The sequence below is a fragment of the Xenopus laevis genome, chromosome 7L (assembly GCF_017654675.1).
Source record: "Xenopus laevis strain J_2021 chromosome 7L, Xenopus_laevis_v10.1, whole genome shotgun sequence".
NCBI classification, from domain to species: Eukaryota; Metazoa; Chordata; class Amphibia; order Anura; family Pipidae; genus Xenopus; species Xenopus laevis.
The window spans coordinates 55,468,623-55,491,449 of NC_054383.1; the positions used below are offsets into that span (position 1 = coordinate 55,468,623).

Sequence of the window (22,827 nt, forward strand, 5' to 3'; positions counted from 1 at the left end):
AGTGACTTCAGAGGCCTGAAGGCTTAGGCTCATGTGGCATGATAAAAATATCTACTACCCATTACAGATCCACCTAAATTGCAATTATGCAATAATTGCATAATATGTTTCCCAGATCCATAGATAGTCTGTGTAGAAAAGTTGTTGTTTTAGATCTGTCTCATTTCTCAGCTTCATATTTGCTGATCATATTTTGTGTTTTTACTTGTATGCATGTTTTAATATATTTCACAATTGTTTTCAAAACAGAATATTGCTTGTGGGAAGCGACAGTGTTGTGGCATTTTTTGTTCTTACTCTGAAACTATGTTTCTTTATTCGCCAGCTCTTGTTGCATGAAACTTCCTAGTAATATTAATTTGTTTGTGTGGTGGATGCTTTGTATAAAATACAAAATATATACAAATACTGATTGATACAAAGAGGTAAAAGTGTAATGGAAAATGGAGAACTTACCCCACGGGACATCCAAGATGGCAACCTCCTGCTCCACCATGCGGTTCTTCCTGGTCGTAATATGACTGCGTCTGAAACGTGTCGCCCCAGGATTGGTCGCCGGCGACGGAATGGACGTCCGGCGTCAGAACGTGCGTCGGTGTCAGGACGCCAACGTGAGGACGCCGACGTCGGCGTCATGACGTCACCGCGTCAAGTTTTGGTGCCAACTTTGGACTATTTATTCCTAATTGCCCTTTTCATCCTTGCCCAATTATAGGTCTATCTTGTATAGTTCCTGGGTGTGATTTACTGCTTTTCTGATTATCCGTGTACCGACTTCTTGCCTGTTTTACGACTCTGATCCTTGCTGCCTGTATTTGACCATTTGCCTGTTTACGACTATTCTCTTGATAAATCCTTTTGTACCGCGAACTTGGTGTTACTGCCTCCTCCTTGGTCCACACTTCAACAGAGCCTTCGGGCCCTGACAGTATAATTGGGCCATGGACCCCTCTGAGGAGCCTCAAGTTCCAACTGATGTCGGCAGAGCCGTTCGTGGATTGGCTTCCCGCATGCACTCCTATGAAGCCCAGCAAACCCACTTCGGCCAGGCACTTGAAGCAATCCTGGAGAAACTGTCTGCTTTATCTCCTGTGGCTCCAGTTCCTATGCCAGTTCCTGCAACTCCGCTCCAGGTTTCCGAGCCTCGTATCCCTGCACCTCCTCTTTACAGCGGTGATCCGGAATCATGCCGTGGTTTCATCAACCAGTGTGAGATCCAATTCACCCTGCTTCCAGGTCAGTTTGTCTCGGAGCGAGCAAAAGTGGGCTATATTATCACCCGCCTGCAAGGGAAAGCTCTGGAGTGGGCTTCTCCTCTTTGGGAGAAGGAGGATCCGGTAATCGACGATGCCAGGGCCTTCATCCGGGACCTTCGCACAGTGTTTGATGCTCCTGGTCGGGCTACTTCTGCCTCGGCTCGTTTATTCCAGCTGCAGCAAGGGACTCGTTCAGTTCCCGAATATGCCATCGAGTTCCGAACTCTCGTGGCAGAAACTTCGTGGAATAATGATGGATACCATGCTGCCTTTTACAACGGTCTGGCGATGCGCATCAAGAACGATCTTGTATCTCGGGAGATTCCTCCTCGATGGGAGGACCTTGTTGCGTTGGCTGTGAAGGTTGACACCCGACAGAGGGAGTTCCAAGTCGAACTTGACAGGGAACGTGCTAGGAAGTTTTCCAGGTTCCAACCCACCCTGGCTCCACGCTTCCAAAGACCCCTACTCCCCAGTCCGGCTTCCAATCTTCTTCCTCCTCCTCCTGTGGCACCTGCTACTTCTTCTTTGCCATCTGAAGAACCAATGCAGATCGGACGGGCACGCCTTTCCGAACAGGAGAAGCTCCGGAGAAGGGCTGCTGGGTTATGCCTCTACTGTGGGGGAAAAGCTCACTTCGCCCAGGAATGCCCAGTGAAGCCGGGAAACTCCAAAACCTAGGTAAGCTTGGGGAGACTTACCTGGGTGGAATTTGTTCTCCTCCCCATTCTTCTGCTCAACGTTTTCTTCTTCCTGTTCAAATCCAGTTCGGCTCCAAGAAGATCTCTTCTCAGGCCTTCCTCGATTCTGGTGCTGCAGGCAACTTCATGGATCGTGCCTTTGCTGATAACCATGTCATTCCGCTTCAACCCTTGGCAACCCCTCTTCGAGTCCTGGCGATTGATGATCGTCCTCTTTCTTCTGCCATCATCTCGCAGTCTACTCAGGAACTTTCCTTCAAGGTGGGCACTATGCATTTGGAAAGACTGTATTTTCTTCTTATTGATTGCCCTTCAACTCCTGTGGTCCTGGGACTGCCTTGGCTGTGTGTTCATAATCCGGTCATTGACTGGTCCTTCTCACAAATTTCCCGTTGGAGTCCATTTTGTGTACACAACTGTTTACCTGCTGTTCCTGTTGTCAAAGTTTCTTCAGTGTCTTCAAGTTCTTCTCTCCCTCCTGTGTACCAAGCCTTTTCCGATGTCTTTGATAAGAAGTCCGCTGAGACTCTCCCACCTCATCGTCCCTATGATTGTCCTATCGAACTTTTACCCGGCTCAATGCCTCCCCGAGGCCGCACTTATCCGCTTTCTCCCTCCGAAACTTCTGCTATGAAGTCCTATATCCAGGAGAATCTTCAAAGAGGTTTTATTCGTCCTTCTACCTCCCCTGCTGGAGCAGGGTTCTTCTTTGTTGGAAAGAAAGATGGCAGTTTGCGGCCCTGCATTGACTACAGGGGGTTAAATAAAATCACCGTAAAGAACAGATATCCTCTTCCTCTTCCTCTCATCTCTGAACTTTTCGATCAGCTCAAGGGGGCTAGTTTCTTTACTAAGTTGGATCTACGTGGGGCCTACAATCTCATTCGGATCCGTGAGGGAGATGAATGGAAGACCGCTTTCAATACTCGAGTATCTCGTCATGCCATTCGGTCTTTGCAATGCTCCTGCGGTCTTCCAAGAATTAGTCAATGACATTTTTCGTGATCTCTTGGGACAGTGTGTGGTCGTGTATTTAGACGACATTCTTATTTTTTCCAAAAACCTTTTTGATCATCGTTGTCAAGTACGTGAAGTTCTTTCCAGGTTGAGGAAAAACAATCTCTTCGCCAAATTGGAAAAATGCACCTTCGAAGTTTCTTCCATTCCTTTTCTTGGCTACATCATTTCTCCTCAAGGTTTTAAGATGGATCCCGCCAAAGTTTCTGCAATTTTGGATTGGCCTCTTCCTACCAGCGTTAAGGCAGTCCAGAGGTTTATTGGCTTCGCCAACTATTATAGACAATTTATCAAAAACTTTTCTTCCAAGATCCATCCAATTCTTGCCCTGATCCGTAAAGGGAGTAAACCTCAACCCTGGCCCCCTCTAGCTCTCGAAGCCTTCAAGACCCTCAAGGAAGCCTTTTCTTCTGCTCCTATTCTTCGACACCCTGAACCCCTACAACCCTTCTTCATTGAAGTCGATGCCTCCGATGTAGGAGCTGGAGCAGTTCTGTCTCAAAGATCTTCTTCTGACGGAAAACTCCACCCTTGTGCTTTTTTCTCCAAAAAATTTTCTTCCCCTGAGCAGAACTACGATGTGGGCAATCGGGAGCTACTTGCCGTGAAGTTGGCCTTGGAAGAGTGGAGACATTAGCTTGAAGGTTCTTCTATTCCGGTGACAATCTTTACCGACCACAAGAACCTTGAGTTTATTCAATCCCTCAAGCGCCTCAATCCCCGGCAAGCCAGGTGGGCACTTTTCTTTTCTCGTTTTAATTTTATTATCACCTTTCGTCCTGGCTCCAGAAACAGGAAGGCTGACGCTCTGTCCAGAAGCTTTACTCCTGAAGATTCCTGTCCCGAAGATCCTGTACCCATTGTGCCCTCTACCAAGATTATTGCCGCCTTGTTTCCCTCCTGTGCCTCTCAGTTACTTTCTGCTCAGTCTTCGGCTCCTGTAGAGACCCCTCTTGGTGTTGCCTTTGTCCCTCCGGAATTTCGTCATGACATTTTATCCCAAGCTCACAGTTCCAAACAGGCTGGTCATCCAGGGATTAAGAAGACAACCGAGCTCTTGTCTCGTTTGGTCTGGTGGCCGACCCTAAGGAAAGATGTCAAAGACTTTGTTTTGTCCTGTTCCACTTGTGCTGTTTCCAAGTCCGGACATTCTCCCCCCAAGGGTTTACTCTTGCCACTTCCCATTCCATCTCGACCTTGGACTCACTTGGCGATGGATTTCATTGTCGATCTCCCTGTTTCGTCTGGTCACACTGTCATCTGGGTGGTGATCGACAGATTCAGCAAAATGGCTCACTTCACGCCTCTTCGGAAATTGCCTTCTGCTCCTGAACTCTCTGGACTTTTCAACAAACATATATTTCGTCTCCATGGTTTTCCTACCGAGATTGTGTCTGATCGGGGTTCCCAGTTTATTTCCAAGTTCTGGAGGTCTCTTTGCAAAGCTCTTAACATTTCTCTTCAATTTTCTTCTGCCTACCACCCACAGTCTAATGGAGCCGCTGAACGGGTCAATCAGGCCTTGGAACAGTTTCTTCGTTGTCATGTGTCCTTGTGCCAGGATGATTGGTCGGATCTTCTTCCCTGGGCGGAATTTGCCCACAACAACGCTCTGCATTCTTCTTCCCAGAAGTCTCCTTTCTTCTGTGTGTATGGTCTCAATCCTTTGGCGTTTTCTCAGGATCTTCTTCTTACCAATGTGCCTGCGGCCAATGACCAAGCTGCTCACATGTTGGCTATTTGGCATGCCACTGCGGCAAACTTAGAGAAGAGTTCCCTGGTGCAGAAAAAGTTTGCTGACAAAAGAAGGATTTCTTCCCCTCCATACATTCCCGGTGATAAAGTTTTTCTTTCCACACGCAACATTCGTCTCAAGATTCCTACACCCAAGCTTGGTCCTAAATTCATCGGTCCCTTCCCTATCATCGAAATCATCAACCCTGTGGCTGTTCGTCTTCAACTTCCTCCTGAACTGCGGATACCCAATGTTTTTCATGTTTCCCTGCTTAAACCTGCTATGTCTTGCCCTTCTTCTTCTTCTTCTCCAGCTCCTGTTTTGGTTGACGATCATATGGAATTTGAAGTCAAAAGAATCTTGGACTCTCGTATTTCCAGGGGCATTCTTCAATATCTTATCGAGTGGAAGGGGTTCGGTCCTGAGGAGTGTTCTTGGGTGAGAAGCTCCGACGTACATGCACCTGTCCTGGTTCGTAAGTTCCACAGACTCTTTCCTTCTTCCCCTAGCCTCGGTGGTCCTGAGGCCCCCCCTAAGGAGGGGGGTACTGTAATGGAGAACTTACCCCACGGGACATCCAAGATGGCGACCTCCTGCTCCACCATGCGGTTCTTCCTGGTCGTAATATGACTGCGTCTGAAACGTGTCGCCCCAGGATTGGTCGCCGGCGACGGAATGGACGCCGGCGTCAGAACGTGCGTCGGCGTCAGGACGCCAACGTGAGGACGCCGGCGTCGGCGTCATGACGTCACCGCGTCAAGTTTTGGCGCCAACTTTGGACTATTTATTCCTAATTGCCCTTTTCATCCTTGCCCAATTATAGGTCTATCTTGTATAGTTCCTGGGTGTGATTTACTGCTTTTCTGATTATCCGTGTACCGACTTCTTGCCTGTTTTACGACTCTGATCCTTGCTGCCTGTATTTGACCATTTGCCTGTTTACGACTATTCTCTTGATAAATCCTTTTGTACCGCGAACTTGGTGTTACTGCCTCCTCCTTGGTCCACACTTCAACAGAGCCTTCGGGCCCTGACAAAAAGGGACCCTTTTTATATTTGATACTACTTTTCCTGATAAACCAATATATTTTATTGTAAAACTAGTCCTTTATAAAGTAATTCCCTCTGTTTCCTGACATTACATATACACATTTCATCTTGTTCAGGTTGATCGAAAGCAAGCCGGTACATAGACTTTACCCTTCTCATCCACAGGAGCTTAACTCCGCTCTGGTGGAGCGTGACAGATCTATTTTTGAGAGAAATGAACTTCTAGAGAAATACTGCCATGAAGTAAAGGACAAAGCAGAGGCCCAAAAAGAACTTGACCAGGCATGCAAGGATATAGAGACTGTCAAGGAAGAGCGAGATGTGGCAAGAAAAGAGAGGACCGAGGCCATTATACAAAGGGACCATCTACTAAGAGAATACTACCAAGCCAGACAGGTATCTTTATATTAATTAAAATGTAGTAGACAACAGGCTGTTATTAAAATAATTAAAAATGATACTTTGCTCAGTAGATAGTCCAACTTTATTTGACCTCACACTGCATTTGCAAACCGTTTCCTCCCAAGTAAAAATGAAGAGTAAATGAACAGTAAGTGAGCGAGAAAGAGGGAGACCTATCCAACTTTTATATATAGTTTCAATAGAGGGGCATCCTTGTAAAGAGGTTTTTTTTTATTTTACTTAAAAAAAAACAAAACCCTGATTAGAACAATTCAAAAACGTGTTTCAAAATGCATGTGCAAAAGTTTACTGAAGAAGATGGATATCTGAACCTTATTTATGATGCTATCCTATTAGTTCTCACTTACAGGTGGGGTAACCGGGTCAAAAACCGTAAGCTCAGTGCAGAGGGCAGACAGCATGTCCAAATGATGCGCAAGTTAAGGGTGGAAGAAGCCACACCTATGTGCCACTCTTTGCCCGCCTAGCTTAGATCCTGCGCTGGCTAACTCTGTCAACGTAGAGACCTGTAGCTTTATGCACACAGCTGAACACAGTGTACAAAGTGGCCAAAATGGCCAAGTACATAATTTTTTGCACTTTGCACACTACTTTCAGCATCACATAAGTAAAGGGTGAGCAGCAGGTCTCTGTGCTCTAAAGCAGAGTCCAGAGGCCTTTGGCTATTTGCACAATGCACTTTTTTTGCAGTTTGCACAATATGTGGTGCATTGTAAACAAGCCCTGTAGTGTTGTATCAGGATAAAGTCTGTATATAATCTGTCCATTGCTGTCTTCCATTTAAAAAAAATTAAACTCCCATTGGTGGGGATGGACAGAAAACATAACGCATAGAACTGAACTGCTAACCATTAACTTTAAAGAGTTTTTGAAACTCCACAAGATGGTCCAGTTGATGGTCTGCAGTTCCTTAAAGATGCAAACAGTCACAAACTCACAGTCCAAGTCAGAGACATTTTAGACCAACCTGTACCAAAACAACAAACCCTACTTCCTATAGGCACATCTCCCACTATTCTACGCCCTATACTTTCCTAACACAATAAATAAATTTCTCTCACCTAGATTGGGGGACCTGCACTCACTACACCTCTGGTGTCTTGTTTTGCATGTGCAGGGTGCAAGGCCAAGTTCTTTGCTGTTTCTGCTTAGCCAGTGTGTGCAGCATGTAGACCCAACCTTAACCCTCCTAATCCATTACTAGCACCCAAACAACCACCCGGTGGTCACATGGCCACTACTTCTCAGAGGGACTCTGACTCAGAACTGGTGCACGCTCTCTTTCTCTCACTTGCTGCCTTGCAGAACTTAGCCCACATTCCTTAGACTCTGGATAGAGTCTTAGAGTGTCTGTCAAACCCAGTACAAACACAAGGCAAACAACCAGCGACTTCCAAGCAGCCTCAGGATTCTCCTCCGGTAGTCATGGGGGGCCCCCCAACACCGCCTTCGATGAGGAGGGACAGGTTCTATCAGAAATACAGAGGTCCTTAGAACACAAGGGGAAGTGGAGGGGCTAATGCAGGCTGTTCTCAGAACACTAAATACCGAGGATATGACCTCCGCTACGGAGACTGGAAATAATGTTTTCAAGAGACAGAGAAAGGCCTCCTGTGTCTTTCCAGCAGACGAGCAACTCAAGGAGATCCTCCGGTCTCAGTGGAAGACCCCCAATTGTAGGGTACAAGTTTCCAGACGCTTCTCCCAAGCATATCCCTTTTTGCAAGAGTGTATAGACCTTCACCCCCCTACAGTCGATCCACCGATTTCCAGACTGTCTAAGGCTACCACCATCCCACTAGCAGATGCAGCATCCTTCAAAGCCCCAATAGACAAGAGGCTAGAGGTTTTTTTTTAAAAGCAATCTTCATCACATCAGGATCAGCCTTTCAGACCAATGCACAATCGCGTGGGTAGCGAAGGCTACGGAGGTCTGGATAGGGTCAGAGGACCCCATGACAGACCTCTTACTTTCCCAAGTAGCCAATGCCACAGCTTACATCTGTGATGCAGCACTAGACACAGCAAAGCTTGTCACTAAGGCATCAGCACAATCCATAGCTGCTCGCCAATTTTTATGGCTCAAGACCTGGTTGGCAGACCTGACATCAAAGAGGTCCCTAGTAAGTCTACCTTTACAGGGAAAACCGCTATTTGGGGCAGCACTTGACAAAATTATTCCACAGGCGGCAAGAGTACCTTACTTCCACAAAGCAAGCCCAAGAGACCTCCTTTTAAACTACAACACTTTTTTGTCCTTTTCGTCAGGGACAAAGGTCGAAGCCACAGATGGAAATAGATGGCCAATACAGGCGCCCGCCCAAGATACCATAGCAAACAGGGATCCATGTGGAACTCTTCCAAGGGGTCTACCAAGCCCCTCCCCCCAGGGCAAGCCCTCCTCCACCTGAAGGTGTGCCCACCCCTAAAGAGGTACCCTTAGGCAGCCACCTGAGATCCTTTCAGGACGTGTGGCAGAGTCAAGTAACGGACCAGTGGGTCCTCCAAGTAGTATACCACGGATATTTGATAGACCTGTCACAACACCCTCCTCACAGATTTTTAATTTCCCGAATTCCCAAGAGAAATCCCAAGCGAGAGTTATCCAAGCCCTCGCAAGGTCAGGGGTCATCCAACTGGTTCCACAGCTAGACAGGGGAAAAGGGTTTTATTCAAACCTGTTTCCAGCGGGAAACAATGGCAATTTGTGTGCTGCCATTTGGTCTGTCGTTGGTCCCCCGCATCTTCACGAAGGTAATAGCAGCAGCATTATCAGGACTCAAGACTGAAGGGCATAAGAGTTATCCCCTTTATTTGGACGATCTTCTTGGGGAAGCAAACAGTCATACATCTCAATTTCTTCAAACACTGACTCAGCTGGGCTGGTTAATCAATTACAACAAATCGAATCTTATCCCAGCACAGACCATGGAATACCTCGGATTTATCCTTGACTCCAGGAGGGAAAGGGTGTCCACAAGGGACAAGATCGACACTCTACAGTGCTGGATTGGGAACCTCAGGAGAACCAACACGGTTCCCCTTCGAATAGCCATGTGAGCTCTAGGGACAATGGTGGCATCATTTCCAACTATACCTTATGCTCAGCTCTACACCAGGCCCCTACAACAACTGATACTATGGCATCAGAGGAGGGATCGAGAGAACTTGGACAGACAAGTAATTATCTAGTAACAGGTCAAACTTTCACTCGAAAGGGGACTCCAACCAAACCCTTCCCCAACCACTCCTGGACGGTGGTAACAACAGACGCCAGCCTCAAGGGTTGGGGAGGAGTGCTGGACCAGAAGACACTCCAAGGCCTTTGGAACCAAGCAGAGAAACTTAGAATCTCTTAGAGCTCAGAGCAATATTACACTCACTGGAACACTGGACTGTTCTTCTACAAGGGAGAGCAGTGTGGGTACATTCAAACAATGTGACAGCGGTGGCCTACATAAACCACCAAGGAGGCACCAGCCCTAGCAAAGGCAAAAAGAATCCTAACGTGGGCAGAAAACAACATTCCGGCCAAATCTGACGTATACCTGCCAGAGTAGACTACTGGATGGTGGATTATCTACCCAGAGATAGACTTGATGGCATGTCGATGCAACCACAAGGTTCCAAGGTTCATAGCAAGGAGCATCGATCCACAGACATGGGCAGTACATGCCCTAGTACTTCCTGGTCGTTCTTCCCTAGCCTACATCTTTCCCCCGTTGGCTCTTCTAATCATGAAGAGTCATGAAGAAAATAGAGGGAAATAACTAAGACCATCTTAGTGGCCCGTTATTGGTTCCGAAGAGCGTGGTTTGCAGATCTCATAGACATTGAAGCAGACTGAGAGAAGACCTGCTTACACAAGGGCTTTAATGGTGTGGCTCTTGAGGCCCTAGTACTGGAGTAATCCAGAGCTCCACAAGAGGTGATTTCCATCATGCTGCAAGCCCGAAAACCAGTCTCGGCAAAAATTTACCACAAGGTGTGGAAGACTTTCATCGGATGGTGTCAATCCAGAGGTAAAGACCTGCGAAGGGCAGATGAAAAAAGACATTCTTTCCTTTCTCTAGGAGGGTCTCACCAAGGGTCTAGCCTTAAGTTCCCTGAAGGTTCAAGTCTCCGCACTTTCCATTCTCTTCCAGGAAAAGTTGACAATGAACAGCAATGTAAAGACATTTCTACAAGGCTCAATCAGACTGGTTCCCCCTATAGGTATCAAGTACCCTCATGTGATCTGAACTTGGTTCTGTCAGTCCTACAAGAGCCCTATGAACCCTTGAATTCAGTTCCGTTGCCCACACTGATGGAGAAGGTGGTATTCCTTTTGGCAATTACGTCGGCCCACAGAATTTCAGAACTGGCAGCATTATCATGTCAGTCTCCATTCACCATCATCCACTACGGTAAGGTGGTTCTGAGACCAACACTGGAGTTCCTGCCGAAGGTAGTATCAGAGTTCCACCTCAATCAGGATTTTGTGGTTCCGTCGCTCTGCCCAGAACCGAGGAATTCACTAGAGAGGGGTCTGAAAAAGCTGGATTTGGTCCTTGCTATGAAGACCTCGTTGGAAGCTACAAGGAGAATCCGAAAGACAAATTCACTTTTCATTCTTCCAGATTGCCCCAAGAGAGGAACAAGGGCTGCCAAATTGACCATAGCCAAATGGATTTGTTCTACCATCATCAGAGCCTATGCAGTGAAGGGCAGACCACCTCCCTTCAGAGTCCAAGTTCATTCTACACAATCAATCAGCACTGCCTGGGCAGTTAAGACACCAAGCATCGGCCTGGCAGGTGTGTCAAGCTGCTACTTGGTCCTCCCTACACACTTTCACACGCTTCTACAGGCTGCATACTCGGGTGTCAGCAGAAGCCATCTTTGGGAGGTGTTACAGACAGTCCTAATCTGAATACCTAACAAAAGGATACTGGTCCCACCCTCAGGGGTTGCTTTGGGACATCCTCATGGTGCCTATGTCCCCCAGTCTAGGTGAGAGGAAGATTTTAGTACTGTTAAATCCTTTTCTCTCATCCTACATTGGGGGACACAGACCTTCCCTCCCTGACATTATATGTTCAATAAGTTGGACCATCCTTAGGCACCCAAGTAAGTTACAGTTCTCCCTGTTGAGAGTGTTTTCTGTTTTTTCCCTCTTGGAAGTGTTTTCTGTTTTTTCCAACATGTTTTCTGTTAAACGGGTGGGAGACTCCTTCTCTGTTTTGGGTGATCTTATTCCTTCTTCAATAGACCCCTTATTACGACACCTCTTACTTAACACAGGCTTTCAGGGCATACAAATATGGAAAGAACAGCTAAAATAACGGCATTTGCAGACAATATATTACTATTTGGCACTACTGCACTACTCACATATGCAGAAGATTGGCTATTATCCAGAAAGCTCTATACCGCTACAACCTTTTGGCAGACTGCCTCACCCCAAATTACCTTCCCCACACACTGCTGTCTCATATTTCCTCCCACCCTGAAGGCAAACTCATTATTTATTGGCACATATTGTGTACACTAGCATTCTATTCAGCATTCTATCCCCATATTGTCCACCATAGGGTGGATGGATATGCAAATGCTAAGTTTCCTTTTTGGACCACCTTTCGGCGGTTACCTTATGCATGTGCACAGGTCACTGGTAAATCAATCCACGCACAAATAAAATAAGCATGGTTTAGTGACACCACCTCTTATGAACCACTAACAAAATCTGAAAAACATTTAGCAAAATGAATGCCAGGTGAAGCCCAAAAAAATAATATTACACCAGAGGCTTTCCTCTGAAAACCCTACTACACAACAGAGGCTACTTCAAATATTTCACATTGATTGGATAGAAACAACAACCAAGCGAGAATAAAACACCGTACGACATGGACATTTAAAAAACAAAACAAAAAAAACACTCTTTATGGAAATACAACAACGATACCAACATGTAACGACCAAGCAACATGTTCACCCCGAGGAGTCATAGCACTATTGTATTACAGGCTATGTATCTGCTATAAGGCTACACCCCCAGGACTGATAACTCTAATTGGCATAAGACAACTATTCTATAAGTTTTATGTCTTCTGTTCTGTTTTACAAGTTTATTGTTCTATACAATACTTAATATTGAGATAATCAATCTGCGTTTATGGCTTTCATGTAACACATTTTGAAAAAAAAAAAAAAAGAGCTCTGCTACATCTGAAGCACCACACCAAATACGAATATGAAACACTTTAAATGCTGTTCTGTACATGTCCTGAATTTTACATTGCCATTTTAAATCTCTCAGATTCAGGATTCTGCCACTTTAGACATTGAAAGAGCCAACAAGGAAATTGAAGTGCTTAGGAAACAAAATGAAGCTATGAGTCATGAACTTAAGGAGGCAACACAAGAGGCAGAAGTAGCCAAATGCCGGAGGGACTGGGCCTTTCAAGAGAGAGATAAAATTGTGGCAGAGAGAGAGAGTATCCGGTGAGCGTTGCTTTCAGGCGACACACAGTCGTCTTACTCTTCAATAATTTTCATACAAGCATATGTTTAAAAAGGGAGTGTATTTATAATGCATACACTTATTTATTATGCATGTAATAATATAATAATATTTAAATGGCTTGCTCTATACTTTTATGTTTTGATATTGACAGGACACTCTGTGATAACTTGCGGAGAGAGCGTGACCGAGCAGTTAGTGAGTTGGCAGAGGCTCTGCGTAACCTGGATGATATGCGAAAACAGAAAAATGATGCATCAAGAGAACTAAAAGAGCTTAAGTAATTGTTACTACTTCATAAATATGTATATATAAATGGTACAGGTAACTTTTGGCTTTCCATCCATCTGTGTAACAAATAAAGTTCAATGAGATTTGTAGTTCTGTAAATTTTGTACTGTAAAATACCAAAACACTTTTCATATTTAGTGTTAGGCTTAAAAAGAGGGGGGGGGGTTTCAAAAAGCTCCAGTTTATAGTTCATGGCAAACAGGGAGATTCCCAGAATTTTGCCACCCATATGATTTCCAGATCATTGGGCATTGGGAATAACTCCTCCATTGATTTTAGTGGAAATTGTCTGGACTCTGCACTGAAAACTGGTAAAAACGGTTTGATGGTGGTAAGCAAATACATCTGTTAAAGGAACAGTAACTTTAAAGAGGACCTGTCACCTTTAGACATCAGTAATATAAATCTTTTCCCTCCTTAGGTTAACTCTTTAGTCAGCTGTTTTTGTCTATATCTGAACTGTATTAGAAAATATCCTACATATATAAAGGGTTTCATAGGCGCTGCCATCTTGAAACAGGACCCCTCTGTTTTCTTAGTGTGGGCTGTGCCAAACGGCCAATGCTTAGCCATAGAGTATTCTCGGTGATAAGACAGGCTCTGCACCACTCATGTCACACCAGGACTTGATATTCTGTTTGGATTGTTTGAAACACCTTCTGTATTAGTACATTGTGTGTGTGGGCTACTATTAAAAATCGAAATAAACTAGGAAATTTCCGAAAAGCTAAAAACTACTAAGAATGTGCAGTCCTTTGGCGCTCAACTATAAACAAAGTGTACAAAATAAAAAATAGCAATCTTTAAAATGTTTGTGTAAAAGTATAAATGTAATGTAAGTGTATGTAAGTGTCTAAAAACTTGCACTTACTGTTTCTTGGAGCAGGAACTTGGCCCTTCAACATGACAGCCCCCCAGCCTCATTGCCCAGGGGGCTGATATTCCTCCCCACTCTCTGCAGAGGCGGCAGAAGCCACCGACGCAGAGAGAACAGCTCGACTGCTGAAGAACGTACAGAACATCAGAGCATTTTCCCAGCAGACAAAGGGTTAATTTTTTTTTGTATTAAGTAGATATTAATATTCTGAGACAATTTGCTATTAGTTTTCATTATTTATTATTGTGTTTTTTTTTAGCTTTTTATTTAGCAGCTTTCCAGTTTGCAATTTCAGCAATCTGGTTGCTAAGGTGCAATTTACCCTAGCAACTATGCACTGATTTAAACTAGAGACTGGAACATGGCTTGGAGAGCATCTGAATATAAAGATGAATAAAACAGCAGCAATAACAATAAATTTGTAGCCATACAGAGCATTTGATTTTTAGATGGGGTCAGTGATATCCCCAGCCCTGTGTGCTATCAGTCTTAGGGCTAGTCCACACGGGGAGATAGCGACGCGTTTGCGGTCGCGGCGACAAAGCGCCGCGACAGTCGCCGCGACCGGCGCAGGCGACAGTTTTGTATGGGCGCCTATGTAAAAACGCGAGGCATTTTCAGGCGACTGTTGAAAAGCGCATCGCCTCGTGTGGTTAGCACAGGCGTTTTTACATAGGCGCCCATACAAAACTGTCGCCTGCGCCGGTCGCGGCGACTGTCGCGGCGCTTTGTCGCCGCGACCGCAAACGCGTCGCTATCTCCCCGTGTGGACTAGCCCTTAGCTGCTGTAGGTGTGTGGCTCTTGTGGGGAAGAGTGGCATACAATATGAATGAATCTGTGTGAATCTTTGTGATAAAAACACTGCTGGGATTTAGGGTTAAATACAAAAATACAGCCACCAGGAGGGAGTGTGTGAATGGTAAATTAACCTATTGTCAAGATTACATTAATTTAACATAATTAGTAATTTTACATAAAGAGCAAAAAGCAGCAGCTCTGTGGTTAAATTTTAGCTGCTACTCCTGCTCTGTAATGTGGCAAAAATAAGTAGCTCCTTATGTGAAACCTGACACCCCCACCCCCTCCCTCCTCGGTGCTGATAAACATACGGTGTCCGTGCTTCCCTGCTGTTTGCTGTTGTTCTTCCTATGGCTGACTCCTAAACTACGATAAAATTCACACATTGAGTCCTGCAGCCCCTGACAACTGCAGAAACTGGGGATATCGCAAGAGAAGTCTGCAGGGCTGATTCTACCCATGATGCCTTGCTCTCACGACTTTCAGTAAAGTCGGGCTTCAGTGAGGATCTTGTGGACATTTTCAAAAGTAGTTCTAAACTGGTTTTTAGTGAGATTTGATTGAAATAAATGTGTTATAAATGAGTTATGTGGTTCTTTTTAATAGTCTTATTACCTTCCTAGTGTTAACACAATGGTGACAGGTTTCCTTTAAGGTTTTAAAGTAATGAAAATATAATATATGTACTGTTGCCCTGCACTATTAAAACGGATCTACTTTAGTTCATATAAACAAGCTGCTGTTTAGGGTAAGGCCACACGAGGAGATTCGGGGAGATTTTGACGCCTGGCGACTAATCACCTCGTCTCACTGAGGCAACGTTGGGCGACTATTGAAAACGCATCACCGCTTTAGCGCAGGCGACTTTTCATTGTAGCCTATGGGAAAACACGCTGAGGCAGTTCGGGGAGATTGTCGCTCAGAAGACTAGGCGATTAGTCGCCAGGCGACAAAATCTCCTCGTGTGGACTAACCCTTAGCAATGGCAGAAGTTGAAAAAGGCTATATGGCACAGGTTAAATATTGAATAACAGATAACAGAGCTTATCTGCTATCCCTGTGTAACTTAAGCCTTTTCTCCTTTGATTGGCTGCCCCCATTGAAACTACATTGAAACTACATAGCAGTATATTTATATAAACAATAGTAGTGTTCCTGAAGCAAACACAGCAGTTTTACCAGTGCAGGGCAACACTGCATTATATTTTTATTACTTTAAAACACTTTTATTTTTTGATGATACTGTTCCTTTTAAAACACTGGCTACTTTTTGAATAATTATTTGCCAGTTAACTGTGTTTTCTGTACATTTATTTTTTATATTTTTCTTTACCAGAGAGAAGATGGATAATCAAATTGAGAAGGAGACACGGTTCCGACAGCTAATGGCACACAGCTCCCATGATTCAGCCATTGATACTGATTCACTGGAATGGGAGACAGAAGTGGTAGAGTTTGAGAGAAACCGGGTAAGGGGGAAGCTAAAATTTTGCATCGAGTGCAGTGCTTCTCAAGCTATTATCCCATCAGTGATCACTTGCTTGCTCGGTGGCAAATGTCTTGTGAGCAATCAGAATGTCATATTTTGCAACTTAAATTTACTGTATGAAGAAGTAGCAGCATGTATTGCCTTATGTGGAGAATCCAGGGCTGGAACTAGGGGTAGGCAGAGTAGGCACGTGCCTAGGGCGCAAAGCTGAGGGGGCGCCAGGCACGTACCTGCTCTTTCACCTACCCCATGTCCGGTCCTGTGTCTCCTTGGCTGCCGCTGGCAATTTGCGTTTAAATGTGCTTGTGCGCTGGCGCATACTTTCGCGCATGCGCGCTGGAGCGTACTTTTACGCATGCGCGATCGAGCAGACACTATGCCGACGCCGTGGCCGGCCAGGTTGCCTAGGGCGTCTGGCCAGGTTGGCCGGCTCTGGGAGAATCCAACTGAGCCTCACTTAATTTGCCAGAACAAGTCATGGTAGCATCACAGTTTTGCTAGACTGACCTAGAACACGCTAATGCTTGAATATAGGAAGACATGTTCGTTTTAGTTAGAAGTTAGTGTTTTGTTATATACTTCCATTTCATCTTTTTGTTATGTATTGTAGTACCTTTGATCTAATTTTAATTTCCTGTGTAATAGGAGGATATGGACCTCAAAGCTCTTGGCTTTGATGTGGCAGATGGGGTTAACGAGCCCTTTTTTCCAGGGGAGAGCTGTATTTTTGTCACCAAGGTGGACAAAGGCAGTATTGCTGATGGCAGACTAAGGTATAATATTTCTGATAAATATGTATGGAAGAGCACTGGGGCCAGCAAAAAAAAAAAAAATTCTGATGATTATAAATTTTAAAATTTAAGTCAAAATTATGACTTTTCATCTCATTATTATGACTATTAATTATAACTTTAAAAAGTCAAAATTTGGACTTTTAATCTCATAATTATGACTTTTAAACTCATAATTATGCCTGTAAAAATTATGACTTTTAACATTGAGGCACATTTACTTAAAGCGATACTGACACCAGAAATTTAACAATTTAGCAACGTGTGCGCACAAAGAATTTTGTTTAAAAAAGCAAAATTTTGCATTCACTCTGACCTAACCACACAGTTTTTAAAAATGAGCATACACGTTTAAAATGTGTGCATAAAAGAATTTATTTGCGCATATAGCCAAGAAGGAATTTAGTGGGAACATTGCATGGAAGCCTTTACAGCAATTTTTTTTATGGAGAATTAATATACAAATTTTAGGCTTCACAAAAATATTTGTATTTTTAAAAGTTCAGTTTTTAGCCAGAATTGGAGAAATGGTGAAAGTACAGCCACTTCAAACAAAAGTTTTCTATGTTTTAGTTCTTGGTTTTGAAGTTCAGATTTCCATTTTGCAGAGTTAATGACTGTCTTCTCAAGATCAATGATGTGGACCTTGCCAATAAAGATCGGAAGCAGCTTATAAAAGCTGTGCTGAGTGGAGGAGATGTAATTAACATGGTAATCCGAAGAAGAAAGTCTCTAGGAAGTCGGATAATAACACCTCTGCATATCATCTTGGGAAGTCAAAAAGGTTTGCTCTCTGCAAAAATATAAAAAGAAGGGAGGATATACTTTTACAGATAATTAGCAATAAACTGTTTACCTATAAACTGTTACCAATGATCTGGAAAGGGCGAGAATCAAGGAAACAAGGGAGACACTTGTATTCTGCCATTTTAGTTGTTAAAGTATACTCTTCTTACTCTTTCCATAAAAAAAGAAACAGTCACTTTTATTAAAGAGTTCTACATAGATTACATTAATTTAATCTACACATATATTTGAAACACAACTCGTTTCATTTTGAAAAAAATTGTTGCTTGATGGGCTTCCCTAGGCAGTTAGAATAACATTCTCAGCAAATAGGTTTAAAAATGTTCCAAACTCAATTGAATCCCTTGAATCTCAAAATCTAGTTTATGTTAAAATACTTGTAGTTAACTTGAAAGCAGCATTATTTTGAATGTTTGCTAAATTTTTAATTAATCTCAAAACTCAAATTTTAAAATAACATGATTTCTAAATTAACTTGAAAGCTTTTAGAAGACACATTTTCTGTATTTCAATTTTCTAGATTATTTGCACTTAATAAATAATATTAAAAAAAATCAGACTGTGCATCATATTAAAATACTGAAAGTATTCTCATTGTGTAATTTTTCACTGTAGTTTCTTATAATAGTTTGTGTGCCCCTCATTATTTTCCCTGGTACAGACAACTGAATCTTGTTGCTGTTAATTACAGCAGGGTATTTTACCTATAGTATACCATACATTTTTATCCTGGTGCGAATTCCCCAGTGATGGGTTTAGGTTTTGAAAAATATATAAGTTGCTTGCTGCAGAAATTAAAAACATCTTATTGATTGCAATGGTTTACTGCACCTGGGCAAACAGTGTCTTTTATTTTATTTGAGAGATTGAGTCCTTTTTCAAGCTGGTAAAGCAAACTGAACTAGCATCAGCCACTTCCTTTTAGATGTATAGTGAAAGTAACATTAAAAATTGTTTAAAATAATGTTATCTCGATACTAAGACAATTTACAATTAATACAATTTACCTATTTTTTTCATAATTTTACAATACAATTATAAAAGAGCTTTTTTTTATCTCCTTGTAAATTTCAGAGCAGGCACTAAAATAAAAGAAAGTACACTGAAACCAATTTAACGATCTAACCCCTCACTAGATCAATTGATTAAAACCATAATCTTTATTTAATTCTTTGGGCATAAGTATTTCCAACCTTTGTATCTACCTATCTTCACACTTTCATTAACTATTAATCCTATCCCCTCCTTTTCTTGATCTGGGAATATGTTATTATACCTGAAATCTTAACTAGGAACAGTGTTACCTTAATAAATACAAAATGACTGGCACCCATTGTCTTACAATACTCATATATTTGATTTATGATCATCTATCCTTTCTTTTAATTGTGTGTTCACTATATACTATATTAGTCCACAAGTTACATGATAACATAAACAGCACATGATGACAGACAAAAATAATAACCTCTTATTTTTATTGGTGTTTCCCTTTAGTGAATGATATATTGTTTACCTCCTTAAACAGCTATTACAGTGTCTGCATTAAAAGTTTCCTGTTTGAGGTGTAGCCCTATTGTCCACCTTGGTTCATATTTGCCCTAACTAGCTTGTCTCGCAGTTACTGGGCTCTTTTAGAAAAAGGCAGATTCTAAAAAAAAACTTTCACTGTAGGGAAATTATATGACATATTTTCTAATCATCTTTCTTACTTCTCAAAAGAATGTATTATATTGGGATACAAGGAAACTGGGTGATTTAGTCAGCACTTGTGCCTTGCAGATTGCTTCAGTCTGGTGCAAGTCCAACAGTTTCCACCTTCAACTTGCTTGCCAAATATTTGTATCATTGACAGCACCACTCATGGTTTTTCTTATCTTTAAAAAAGTTTAAAAAACTGTGTGTGGTGCTGTACATGATACAGATACAAGGGAAGTCCCATCGGTATTTTTTCTTTGCTCCCTTGTATTTAACGTAATTGATTTAACTACTTTGTCCAATCAGCCACTAAGATAAACCCTGTTCCAAACTTTATCCTCAATCCCAGGCACAAATCATTTGTCCTTTTTAACCTAGCTAACTAAAAAAGTATGGGGAAAACACCAAGCATATTTATGATGTTTTGTCTTTGTACCCAAGAACACATGGACATAATATGATGTAAATTGCATATCTCCATAAAGTTTCAAAGGAAATTTAAGGAAACTGCTACATTTGGGGGCAGATTTATCAAAGGTCAAAGTGAAAATTCAATTTAAAAATTATGAATTTCGAGCTAATTTTTATGTACTTCGACTAGGGAATAGTGCAAATTAGATTAGAAAATTCACATATCGATATTTATCATGTAATGTCTCTTTAATAATTAGACTTCGACCGTTCGCCATTGCTGTTTAAGCCTATGGGGGACCTCCCTTAAACCTATTTGGAGTCAATTGATGGACAAAACTTTGATTCGAATGCGCTATTACTTAGATTTGTGCGATTCGAATTGGAACAAATACAGACTATTCGCCCGCAAAAAAAAATTTGATCTTTTTTTGAATAAATTTCGGGTTGGTCTTTTTTAATTTGAATTTAGAAGTTATATTTAAATTAGAAATTCGCCCCTTGATAAATCTGCCCCTTAGTAAATCATTCCAGGTTAGAAAGATATATGTACCCATTCTGAATTCTTTTATCAGTATCACACATCACAAACTGCAGACTGAGGTATATTTATTAAAACTGGGCACCTGGGCAGTGACCGTAGCAACCAGTCCAATTTTTGCTTTCATTCTTCTACATGTAGCTGGTATGGTTGATTGGTTGCTATGGGTTACTACCCAAATGCAGATTTGCCAAATGTTGATAAATGAGCCACAGTGATTTTTGTTTGTCAGAAATAGGAATGTGCCATTTAAACTTTGGATACGATTCTAGATGCTATGTATTTATGGTACTCAATACATGTCTTATCAGCTTACTGTTTTATGTCTTCATTTTGTTTCTGTATCCAAGAGCACTTGAGAGATATATTGGAGTATTTTTGACTTTGTTGATTTGTGACTTTTTTTTATTCCACAAACATTTGAAGAAAGGCAATCTTGTGTAAGCAAATACTTACATAATAATTGTTAGCAACATATCTAGATAAACTTATACAAAAATGTATGCCATAACTGAGAAACTAAGAATACTAAGATATAACCAATTTCAACACTTTTGTAACATGCTGCACTTGCATGTTGTAATTACACCCACAGATTTTAAAATCTTTATGATAAAATTAAAGTACAACAAAGTATTTTGCATAGAGCTCAGGGGATGCTGCCCATAAGCCTATTACTAAAAACAAAGATCAATATAAACATCAATGCAGTGTGCATCCTGTTGACAAGAATACCTATACCCAAGATAATCTCATTCATTATATAGTAAGCTGTGTATCTGTATCCCCATGTTTGTAAACCTATTTGATAAAATCAACGTGCCAATGTGGTCCTTGTGGTCCAATGGGATTCTCAAACCTGCTAATTTTCAGCCATATACTGATCTCCATACTGATAAGCTTCTGGAGATGCCAAAGTCAGTAGTGCAAGATCTAAAAATTTAACAATTCATTACTTTCATAATTTAATTGAAGTCCAAGCAAAAAAACTACATAATATGAGCATATGTGGATGCAGAAAGCAAGAAACTGGTAATCCTAAATACATTCACCAGTTGGGAAAAAATGTGTTCTCTGTAGTTTTGAAAAAAGAATAGTTTTTAACATGGCAATCCATCAAGGATATATCTGTGTCCAGAAAGAATAAATATTCTAAATCCATTTGTCAATCATGGTAATTTTTTTTGATGCATCCTGCATTTTTTTAAATTTGAGTTTTAGTATGTAAACTAAGTTTCCCACAGGACATTCCACTAAATTGAATGAACAAAATGTAGACTAAAGGCCTAGAAATAGAAAGCCTACCGTTTCGAATATACACTATATTTGTTTAAAATGTGTACAAATGCAATACAATACATTCAACAGGTTATTTGTTGTTCCTACTTTTTTCTTTTTTCTTAGTTGTTCTTAAATACATCTTGTGACATTCTGTGTCTCCATCTTTTCCCGTTTTGTAACAGATAGTGGAATCTCCCTGGAGAGTGGTGTTCTAGTGTCCGCAGTAGTACCTGGAAGTCCCGCTGCTAAGGAAGGATCCCTTGTGGCTGGAGACCGTGTAGTGACTGTAAGTGCACATTTCTTGCAACAGCTTAAGCAGATTTAATATTATGTTCACATCTCAACCACCTTAAAATGTTTGTATACAAATAATTTGCTGAATACGTTTTTAAACATTCTGCATATGCATTTAGGGTTACTGTTCATTATTTTAATGCAGATTAATGGTATTTCCCTGGATAACAAATCAATTATGGAGTGTGAGGCTCTGCTGCGAAGCTGCCAGGAATCACTGAACCTTTCTCTAATGAAGGTAATATGGAGCTATGTGTGCCAGAAAATCTCACTAAATGTCCATAGGTTGTAATATGGAGCTATGTGTGCCAGAAAATCTCACTAAATGTCCATAGGTTGTATCACTAAATGTCCATAGGTTGTTTTAGTTCCGTATGTCTTGTTTGCATAATTCCTTTTATGCAACTATACCCATGAAACATTATTATTTATACATAGAAATGCATGTTGCATATATAAAAATAAATGTAAAAATGGGCAGAGGGTCGTTTTCTTTAGTAACTAAATCTATGAAGATCTGAGAACATCAGTTACACCAGATAACGTATTTCAAAAGCAGTACAAATTATCTGCAGGGGTATGCACCATATTTCACATTTTGTGCTATCACTGGTACATACTGCATTACATTCTACTGTGTGTGTGTGTGTGTGTGGTCCCAAATGAGGAGCAGCCACAAAAATATATGTGCCTGGGTTCTGGTAACATTAATGTAAGAGTATCACAAAGCATTAAAAGTAATTGTTCAGTATAAAAATAAAAATTAGGTACATAGATAGGCTGTGCAAAATAAATAATGTTTCTAATATAGTTAGTAAGCCAAAAATGTAATGTATAAAGGCTGGAGAAACTGGATGTCTA

General features: G+C 41.8%; 1 protein-coding gene across 5 annotated transcripts in view; it reads left to right on the forward strand.

Moving 5' to 3' along the window:
* dlg5.L (discs large homolog 5 L homeolog) overlaps nucleotides 1-22,827 on the forward strand; it is a 206,457-nt gene that overhangs the window by 81,781 nt on the left and 101,849 nt on the right. For 4 of the 5 annotated variants that reach the window (XM_018240317.2, XM_018240319.2, XM_018240318.2 and 1 more), the window contains 8 exons: nucleotides 5,925-6,155; nucleotides 12,484-12,668; nucleotides 12,842-12,967; nucleotides 15,991-16,123; nucleotides 16,789-16,916; nucleotides 17,543-17,718; nucleotides 21,855-21,958; nucleotides 22,112-22,204. In XM_018240317.2, the coding sequence (XP_018095806.1) occupies nucleotides 5,925-6,155; nucleotides 12,484-12,668; nucleotides 12,842-12,967; nucleotides 15,991-16,123; nucleotides 16,789-16,916; nucleotides 17,543-17,718; nucleotides 21,855-21,958; nucleotides 22,112-22,204 (1,176 nt within the window). The remainder of the gene's footprint in view (nucleotides 1-5,924; nucleotides 6,156-12,483; nucleotides 12,669-12,841; nucleotides 12,968-15,990; nucleotides 16,124-16,788; nucleotides 16,917-17,542; nucleotides 17,719-21,854; nucleotides 21,959-22,111; nucleotides 22,205-22,827) is intronic. The other variant, XM_018240321.2, reaches the window with a different exon arrangement.